This window comes from Vipera berus (assembly GCF_964194415.1).
Source record: "Vipera berus genome assembly, chromosome: 2".
NCBI lineage: Eukaryota > Metazoa > Chordata > Lepidosauria > Squamata > Viperidae > Vipera > Vipera berus.
In genome coordinates this window covers 244,792,551-244,803,034 of record NC_138203.1, presented here as the reverse complement: position 1 = coordinate 244,803,034, position 10,484 = coordinate 244,792,551, and the positions used below count along the sequence as shown (strand labels likewise).

The following is a 10,484-nucleotide window of genomic DNA, read 5'->3' as shown; positions in this document are numbered from 1 at the left end:
AGATTTGAACCCTAGGATACAAATCTGAGGATCCTTCCATGACACAAGTTCTTCCACACTATCCAGCTTCTTGCAGAGTTCACCAACAGGTCTAGCCTCTTCTTCTTTTAGCTGTTTCTTTACTTATTGCTTCTGGGAATTTCCAAGAGAAAGCCTGCCAAAAGAGAAGTATTTTCATGGTTGTCTTTGCCTCCACCCTGAATGACTCCTTCAGTATGAATAATGTTCAGACTTGCATCACAGGCCAGGTGCAGACAGTATGATCTGTCTTCACAAAGTGCTGGACCTAGACCATTGCTTCTACCAACTGCAATCATCAAATACTTGATCATATAGCAAACAATAATCTACTGATATAAGCAGCTACAAGTGACTGGGGAGGAAGCAAGTCAGATCAAGCCTACAAAGGATATGTTCATATTGGTACACATTTAGCCCGAACACCATAGGAATTGGGGCATATACCATTATGAGTGGTATTTAGCAAAGAAACAGCAATCGTATCATTGATGCTCTCTGAGCTTAGTTGTTTCAACCACGAGCTACAAATATTCTCCTTTATCGGAATCATGTTTTTTAACATGGTTTTAATTATTGTATATATCGTGCATAATATTTAATTGTTTTTTAACTTTTGTACTTTGTTTTTTAATATTTATTGCCCTGTACACCGCCCCGAGTCCTTCGGGAGAAGGGCGGTATAAAAATTTAATAAATAAATAAATAAATAAAATAAATATCATTGCTGTTATTGGGGCAGATGTCCAGGTCACACTCACGCAGGGAGGTGCAATCATGGCAAATATCTGACTTGATGTTGAAATAACAAAAGTAAATCATATCACCCTCTTTAGAGAAAGAAAACTAGGATCCCACAAGACCAGAGTTTAAAATGTATCCAGCTGCTCCACTGACCCTAATGGAGTTTAATTTTTCTTCCTTTTCATAACAGTTCTGAAGTATTATTAGGTTCATTTTTAAAGTGAGGTGTGAAGCAACATCATTCAATCCAATGTATGTTGACTCAGTTCCACAGAGTTTGATTGGGACTTTCTCATTCCAGATCAGGATTTTATTATGCAATTACCATGACCCATTCAGAGAATTCTACAGGATGGGGAAGCGAGTGAAGGCAACATCCTTCCACTTCTAATCTTCTCACGTCTTCCGCATTATTTCTTCTGCTTTTTTTTTTCTTGGCAGAAAAACATCCACTAAGAATGTGGTACCAGAAGCTGTCAGACAGTGACCAAAGTATGCTCAGCATAGTCTGAACCCAGACTTCTTAGGTTTCTCAGATATGGTCCTGCTTTAGAACATTATCACTACTTTTCTAATGACCCTATAGGGTCATTAGTGGCAACGTACTAACTGTAACCCACTTTACAAGGAAGTGTTGGTATATTTTTATCTGTTGATAGAAAATGTGTATATAACATTTACTGCTTTTGATTCTTCTCTCAGGCTAATTTGAAGAGTGACCTCAACTATCACGTCACCCTCAAATGTCAAACTATCTTTCAGTGGTCTCTGACTGAGGATGACTATTTAATTTTGAACAGATTTAACTACCAATTGTTCTTACAATCATTATGTGAACATTGTAAGATTATTGAGTCCGAATTAGCCCATCTCCCTGGTCATTTAGGGCCAAATAAGGGCTTTCATCAGTTAACTCATCTTCCTATTTCTGTGGAAAAGACTGGAGGAATGTCCTCATGCAGCTGCAAATATGCAGCTGGGAATGACTGATTCAACCAGGGCTTCCCTGAAACAGCCTTCTGGAGCTTTGCAAACCCAGAATTCCCAACTGACACGGCTAAAGGCCATGGCGGCTGGAAAATGGGAACTGCATTTCTCAGACAGACATACAGTGGGCGAGGCTTTTAACTCTTCCCTCCATGTAATTTTCCTGATAGGAACAAGTGTTAACTCTTGCCCCTTGAGTTCCTGCAAGTCACAGTTGTCACAATAAAGAAAGGAGTACTTTGGGATCTGACTCACAGCACAATCCGGGAAGATATTTGCACTGCCCGCTGGGCTAATAGGATACCTGGCGCCTCTGGAGGCAGATAGCAGGCCTCGCCCTGCTCTTCACCAACCCCCCCCGCCCCCCCCCCCCGCTTTGTGGCACAGAAAAATCAGCCTGCCATCCCTCGGCTGCCAAAATCTAGATCAGCGTTTCCCAACCTTAGGAACTTGAAGATGCGTGGACTTCAACTCCCAGAATTCCCCAGCCAGCATAGCTGGCTGGGGAATTCTGGGAGTTGAAGTCCACGCATCTTCAAGTTCCTAAGGTTGGGAAACGCTGATCTAGATGAGCACCAGGTGGCTGCCAAGAGGGGGAAGAAAAGGAATCCCTTCCTACCAAACTAGCGGTCCTGCAGACTTTGCTTGCCCAGGTACCGCAGGTCCCCCTTTCTATATACAAAACGTGCAGCTGCCAGACAAGGGGCGGGCGGGCGGGCGGGCGGGGGGGAGGGGAAGAGCACCTGAAAAACTGCCCCGAGTCTCCCGGGAAAAAGGGCTGGGGTGCTTCTCTTCCCCCCCCCACCACCTTTGGGAGCGGGGGGGGGGGGGAAACAGGCCTTCTTCATTTACTGCGCCAGGGGTTCATTACTGCAAGGGGAGACCTCTGGACGAAAAACGGCCCAAGAAGAAGCCCATCCAAACCTGCTCCTTCGCGACGGCCATCCGCCCGTCCTGAAGTTGAGGCTCGGGGGTGGGGTGGGGGGCCTGAGGACCAGTGGTCGCCTCGGGCAGATCGAGTCCCAGAGGGAAACCCAAGCGGTGGCTCTGCCCCCGCCCCCCCCGCCCCCCCCTGCTTCTTCGTCTGCCTCCGGACCAGGCACATTGCACAGGAGGCGACCCGGCGGGAGGGGAAAAGAGAGAGAGAGAGAGAGAGGGATCGCCCCATCACGTTTCGACAGCAGCGGCAGCCGCTTCTCTCTCCCTCCCCCCCCCCCCGCCACCCTTCCGCCCCTGCCTGCTTGTGTGGCCGGGAAACCGAGAGGCTGGAGCGTTGGCCAACACGTGAGGCTCATGTGATGGAGAGAGGGAGAGGCGAGGCTCGTCCGTCCCTCCCTCCCTCCCTCCCTCCGGTAGCACAGCCAGACGTGCCTGGAGTCACAGGGTAAAAACGCGTCGCTCCCCTCCACCCCCTCGCTCACATTTAACCCAGCCTGCAGCCTTCCAATTACTCCTCAGCTCGCCGGCGCAAGGGCGCCCCTTTTCAAGCCCGCCGCTCCAAGGTAGCCGGGGAGGACATGAGCAGCCGCCGCCGCCACCACCGCCGCCGCTAAACTTGACTTCGCTCGGCGCAGCCCTCGGCATCATCCCCTGCTCGCGCCCGCGCGGCGGCTCCTGGGACGGGTCTCTCCTTGGCTTCGCCTGGAGTGTGGAAGGGCTATTCCGGCCGGCCAGGTGCCAAAGCGAGCCTTCGGAGAAGCCGAAAGCCCATGGAAAGGATCACCAGCGCTCAGCCTCCTCCTCCTCCTCCTCCTCCTCCTCCCGCTTGTCTGGGCAAACTGGCTGCGCTCGACGGCGGGGACATGTCCGGGTAAGAGCGCGCGCCGAAGGGCTGACGGGCGTTGCTTTTTCACGGGAAAATCGCCCCGACTGAACTGCCCGGCGTTGGCCTCGAAGACCTTCCTTGGGGAGGACAGCGACGCCTGCGCTAGCCGTCTAAGGGAAGGCTTAGGGTTAGGGTTATATATATATATATATAACAATTATCTTCTTCTTCTTCTTGTCATCAACAGGTTGGACTTTGCTCATATGTATCAAGTTTACAAGCCCAGGAGAGGGTTAAAAAGAGGGGACGACAGTAAGGTAAGTGCAATTGCATTTTTATTTTATTTTATTTTTTGCTTCGGGTTCTTCTTGGGTGAATGACGTTGCTCCCTTTTTAAGTGAAGAGTTGGGCTTCCACTTTAAAAGCGTTTGAGGCTTTCTTTTAGAAGAAGACCCCTGGCTTTGGGAGCAGAATGCGAAAGTTTAGGGGCTACAGAATAGTGGTGTTTGGAGGATAAAATTATTAGGGTATACTACGAAAACCTATTTGATTAGAAGTGTTGCCTAAAGTATTTTTTTCCTGGTAATGATCTCCCGGAAGTATTTTGGTTCAGGAGGTTTTTTTCCTGTTGCAACGAAAATGGTTCTATCTCCTTTCATTCAAATTCAGCTTTGGTTCAGAAACAGATGTTCTAAACCAGTTTTTTCCCCCTTCCCCTTTTTTCCTTCAAATTCAGCTTTGGTTCAGAAACAGATGTTCTAAACCAGTTTTTTCCCCCTTCCCCTTTTTTCCTTCAAATTCAGCTTTGGTTCAGAAACAGATGTTCTAAACCAGTTTTTCCCCCCTTCCCCTTTTTTTCCTTTCAGGAGACTTACAAGTTGCCTCACAGGCTGATTGAGAAGAAAAGGCGTGATAGGATTAATGAATGCATTGCCCAGCTGAAAGATCTTTTACCAGAACATCTCAAACTTACAGTAAGTAAAAATCTGGCCACTGGCCAGACTTGTCTTCCTTTTCAGAGGTTAGGCTGAATGGATTTTTGTATGGATAAAAGCGCCATCTAGAGGATTGCTTGGTCACTTCGGATGAAAGTGAAAAGGGCTGTGTCTGGGTAGCTTTGCAGCTTTGTGCTTCTTATCAGAATTTGGTCTTGTAATTCTGAAGAACTTGCAAGTGAGATGCGGAGTATACAATACCTTAAATCTGACAGGAGGCCACAGTTTATTTTGGAACGATGGGGTAGCTTTGATTTCACCCTTTTTCCTATGTTATTGTTGCTTCAAATTCCAGGTTCTAATTTATCACAATACTCCAGAACTTTTAAAATCAAAGTTTCCTGTTTCTTGTGATAAAATAGGACTGCAATCAATGCCTGCATACTTTAAAAAAAAATAAGGAAAATGTTACTTAAATGATCCAGTTTCCATTTGAAAAATGAATCCTTATTTGGGAATTTTTTAAAAAAGCACTTTCTCTTTAGTTATATAAAATATTGTTTTATTCCTTCCAGGGTTTTTTTTTACCTGAAATATATAGACATGACTGTAACTTCTGTTACTAATTCACAGGATAGATTTAAGTAGCTTTTCATCAGAATAAAAGTGGGTTTCATTAGGAACATTATGCTGTGTTTAATTCAGTCCCTGCCCATTTCCTCCCATACTTTGCCAGCACGTATTGCTCCCTGCATTCTGTTTCCTTCAGCTAACCAACTCACTCCTTTCCTGTTTTCAGACTTTAGGACACTTAGAAAAAGCTGTTGTTCTTGAACTTACCTTGAAGCATGTCAAAGCATTAACCGGTCTCATTGAACAGCAGCAGCAGCAGATCATAGCTCTCCAAAAAGGTTTACATGCTGGTGAGTACATGTTTAACACCTTTTCTATAGTCACGGATGCCTTTCAGATCCAAATTCTCCATGAAAACATACCTCTGCTCGTTACAATAAACTTCTCATGGTAAAGCTTCTTTAATTTATCCTTGCCTCGTTTTTTAAAAGAAATATAAAACTTGGCAGCTTTCTCCCTTTCATCTTGAACTTATGTTCTTTTCAGTCAGGGTGAGTTCTTTATTTAAGTTCCGAACGCTTTTTTAAAAAAAAGATTGGGCTGCTGAGCCATGTATCATCTGTAGATCAAAATGACTTTTTCTTATATAATATTCCAGCAGCCTAGAAATCTGGATTAGTTGTTGCAGTTCCAAATTGCCAAGAAGTTCTTCTCTTATTTCTTTAAGTCTGCTTCTTCGAGCCATATTCTGTTGTCCTTTAAAGCAGTCCTCCAAATGTGTTGTGGTAGTTTCCAGAGTTTTATGTACATTGGAAGTTGCAGCCCCAGTTAATTGAGAAAACATCAAGTTGAGAACAACTGCTTTCAAGTTTAAATTACATTTTGATCCAGTGTTTTCTTCTATAACTGGAGGAGCCCTTTGGTTGGATACTACTATCAGTAGCATAAAGGGACTGTCTGCATTAACAGTGGTAATTCCTCATGTAAGATGTTCTAGATGTAACAACAAGGTAGACAGAGTAATACTGTAGGAATTGGGGAAAGGGGAATATTCTGAAGTATTGACTTCCTGGGTCAAGACAGCGCCCTGCTGTCTCTCACTACGTGGATGACTAGCAATATTTTGATAGCCCTTTCTCATGGTATTGTGAATGAGCTCCAGGAATGTGGAGGAAAGGCCATATGAAGGGGTGGATCCATCTAATGAAATAATCTAAACATTTAAACATTAAGCAAAACGTGCAATTACACAGGGTTAGTGTAAGAAGCTCTTTCTCATGTAATTCAGTTGATTTGTGCCTGCTCTGATTGAAGCCTGTAGTACTTGGAGGTCTCCTCTGATGCTCCGGGTCCCCATTCATTAAAAAGATTAACTGTTAACTGGAGACTTACTTTGATAAAGAACCAATTTCATTCAGCTGCTTCTCCCTTATTCCAAACCTGGATTTTAACATTCTGTTGAAATGATATCTTTTTTTATTTAAGTACAGTAAAACCCGGATTTCACCCTGAGACACTCAGATAAATTAATCCATTATAGCGAAGTTTCTTTCTGAAGCAGTTCCCATATGCACACTTAACCTGGAAGGAAACTGGGGTGACTTAATGGCTTTTCAGTAGATATAGTTTCTTAAGAGTGCATGACATTCTCATGTTCACTGAACCTTTTTGGTATATCAGATTAATTTGTGACTAATGTCTCTTCAGATGAGCTGCCACCACGGAGTCTTGAATCTAGCCAGGAGATATTTCGGTCTGGGTTCCAGATGTGTACCAAAGAAGTGTTACAATACCTGGCCAAGCACGAAAATGCCAAGGATCTGAAATCATCTCAGTTCGTGAGCCACCTGCACAGAATGGCAGAAGCTCTGCAGAGTGGAATCAGCCGAAAGCCTGTAGACGCTACCCCAAAGCTTGCAGATCTGAAGGATAAAAATCCATCTCTGACCAAAGCCGCTGAGGCACATGGGAAAAACTGTGTGCCTGTGATTCAGAGGACTTTTGCCCACTCCAGTGGAGAGCAGAGTGGTAGTGACACAGACACAGACAGTGGATATGGAGGTGAGCTAGAAAAAAGTGACTCTAAATCTGATCCACAGTATTTTAAAAAGGACACGGAGCTGAAATACACTGCCCAAGAGAGAATACCTTCTATTAAACAAGAAAACGAGGATCCACCAGCAAAACGGACCAGGATGGACATGTCAGAGGATGAAGACCATTTTAGTAATAATGCACTTGGCTCTTCCTCCAACAGTTTCTTAGGTCCGCATCCCCACCAGTCTCCCCTTTGTTTGCCTTTTTATGTTTTCCCTCCCTCGGCAACAGCCTACCTGCCTATGTTGGAGAAGTGTTGGTATCCGGCCTCTGTGCCTATCTTATATCCAAGCCTCCCAACGTCCACTGCAGCACTTTCAGGGTTGATGAACCCAGAGAGAATGTCTTCTCCTTTGCTATTGCCTCACCGACTCCCTTCGCCTATACCGTCCCATTCCCCCATGGACTCTACGGCTCTTCTTCAAGCTTTGAAGCAGATGTCTCCTTTGGATCTGGAAACCAAAGACTAAACAAGGAGGGCCTCTCTTGTTCTGTTTGGCTGAGTTTGAAATTATTTTGGATTTCTCCCCATTCTAAACCATGTGTGTGGGCGGCTACATGCCCGAGTCCTAGTTAGCGAAAAAGAGGAGAGGTGTGTGTGTGTGATTGTTACATTAAAATAATCTTTGGATATGCTTTTACCTTTCAGCTATCTGAGAGACCTTAAATCAGCTAGGATTATACTTTGCAGTTGTGAAAGAAAACCAAAAGATTAAACCGATTTAGAGAGAGTGCAGAAAGAAAAACCTGGTGTGTCTGATGAGGTAATGATCTCGAGAATCAAAAATTCAGAATTAGGTACAATGGCTTCCCTAGCTTTCTGGCATCACTGATATCTGAGGTCTTAACATCCAGATAGATAAAATTTATTATAGCACAGCTATGAATCCTTCGGGTAGCAGTCATTGGCTAAAGCATAGGAAGTCATTCAGGGAGATGTTGAATCTAGTTTCTTGCCTATTTCAGCTCAACAAAATCACCATTTCCCCCAAATGCTATCTGGAAGTTTTGTTTAGTTTGAGCTGCTTGATAGGTACTGCTCTGAGGAGGCCATTTTGAAAAAAACAGACCATATGCCTCCTTTTCCTTATTATAGACATTGTTTTTCTTAATTTCTGACAAAAACCTATTCGCAAGGAAAGGACATTGGCTATCAATAATTAGATATTGGTCCACCTCTGACTAACATAAAGTGTCATTAGCTTGCTACTTTGACATGGGAATGGCTGTTACTCTGGATCCAGGTGTGTTGTGAAGTATTAGTAGAATCCTTTTATCTGCCTGGTTCTCAGTTTTTCCCCCAAGTGTTGTACTACCTGAAAATAATCGAAAATATTTTCTATTTTAAAGTGGTTCCTTACCCGTAGTTGAACATATATAGCTTTATTCTTGTCAAAACCAGCATAAATTGGTATCTAAATCAACACCATAAAACACATTATAATTTGACACAACAGAGGCCTTATTTGGAATATTTTGAGATAACTCGTAGTAGTCCCTCACATGACCATGTTATGGAAATCCAGAGCCATTTCAAACCTATCCTTTCAGCATCTTCTTCCTAGACCTGCAAGGATCTGACTGTAGCATTTTATAGTTAGAACCAGAGACAGTTTTCTTAGTTATAGTATAAACTAAAGTGGGAGCTGATGAGAGAGAGAGAGAGAGAGAGTGAGTGAGTGTGTACAGCGTATTTTCCCACCCATACTCATCCAATTGGGGCAGTACAGAAATGCTCTAGCAAAACTAAACAAGTTTCTGGCTAGGGCAAGAAGAGTATAAGTTAGAAGAGTCCTTCCCTCTGCATAAGTTGAGTGAAACACTTTTGAAAAGACAATTTCCTGCCAAGGTTGGTTCTTGAAATTGGATTAGAGCTTGTAAGAAGCAGATGAGCAATAATCTCTTGGTAAGGAGGAATCACCTCTTCCTTATGTGGTTAAAAAAAAGCATGTGGTCTGATTTTAGGATAGAGACCAGATGTGATATTCTGGGGCTTCATCTTGCAGTATAAGAACCACAGCCACTCCCAGGGAAGAATTGTGAGTCATGGATTGTGGTCTTTGCCTCCTGCTTGTCATCTTGTTTGCTGGAGCATGACAGTGCAAAGGAGATGCCTGCCTTTTCCTGGAAGATGGACAGCAGAGCAACACAGCACAATAGAAAAACTGCCAACATGTAAATTGACCCTAGATGGAATGAATCTTGCAGGAATGAACAATCCGCCACGATTCCGAATATTAAAGTTTTGAAAGATCAGGTCAAATGGTGGTATTAATAATTTGTTTTGAAAAATGCCGTACTGTCCTCTGATTATATTATTGCACCAACTGCTAGAATGCACTATGCTCAATTACAGGTTGTGTTTGACCATTTATATTTTATTGTTGGTTTGAAAAACCACATTTTTTGTACACAGTTGTTGCCTTTCTTTGCAAAAATCTATTATAAATGTGTACATATGCATATTCTATGTTTCAGAGGTCTATTATTTGTACAACTACTTAAGTTCAAAGAAAGTGGGAAATATGAATGTATTCCTGTTGTGTTTTTTTCTTTTCTTTTAAAGAGGGGAATGCCTTGTTCTTCCTCTCAGGAGAAATAGACTGTTTATATTTTTGGAACCTTCTTGAAGGTGGGTAGAGTGTAAATATTTTTATCAAGAGTAAAAGTTAAGTAGTTGTTTAAAAAATACTGAATAAAATTATTTTCCTGTGGAACTTGAGTTCTTGTTCCTCCTTGTCGGAAGAACCTGTTGATTGTAATAATAAGACTGAAGTATCTAAGATAGAGGTACTTGTAGAGAAATAGAAAAGCAACTTAACTTGAGTTTAAGGCCACTGAATTAAGTGGAACAAGAGGTCAGTTGAAGTGATAAGATGGGAATTGGTGTTCTTATACTATCAAAAGGACTACATATCAATTTCCCCATGTGGCTCTCTAGTGCTATTGGGAGAATGTCTCATGTCCCTCCCTACTCACTTTTTTAAAAAAATGAAAGATGGGGTTACAATGGCCTCATTTTCTATGCATTATTTTGTTTTTATTTCATGTGATAAGGAATATTCTTGGGCCAATTACAAAGCTAGGTAAAATGGGAAAAGCCATTCTTTAAAAAAAAAGATTAACAAGTAATATCCCAGGATGAGATTACAAGTACTATCCCCATGTAATGAGACATTATTTTAGATGTCTCAAGATTCACCTGAAAGAAGATCTTAGGATGATGTCAGGTGATTAATATGGACACCTGGCATGTCTTGTTGACGTAATTCCATAAGCTGGGGCCATTGGGGCCCTCACCCTTGTTACCAGATATCTAATTATAGTTGTCAAAAGATCCCAAAAGATGACCTTCAAGGATGACT

At 42.9% G+C, this 10,484-nt stretch overlaps 1 protein-coding gene across 1 annotated transcript; it reads left to right on the top strand.

Moving 5' to 3' along the window:
• The first annotated feature begins 3,121 nt into the window (after window positions 1–3,121).
• BHLHE40 (basic helix-loop-helix family member e40) lies at window positions 3,122–10,007 on the top strand. The gene is made up of 5 exons (XM_081318100.1): window positions 3,122–3,559; window positions 3,762–3,831; window positions 4,381–4,488; window positions 5,249–5,372; window positions 6,730–10,007. The coding sequence occupies exons 1-5, from the start codon at window positions 3,459–3,461 to the stop codon at window positions 7,587–7,589; spliced, it is 1,263 nt and encodes a 420-aa protein (XP_081174226.1). The 5' UTR covers window positions 3,122–3,458; the 3' UTR covers window positions 7,590–10,007.
• Window positions 10,008–10,484: the final 477 nt, after the last annotated feature.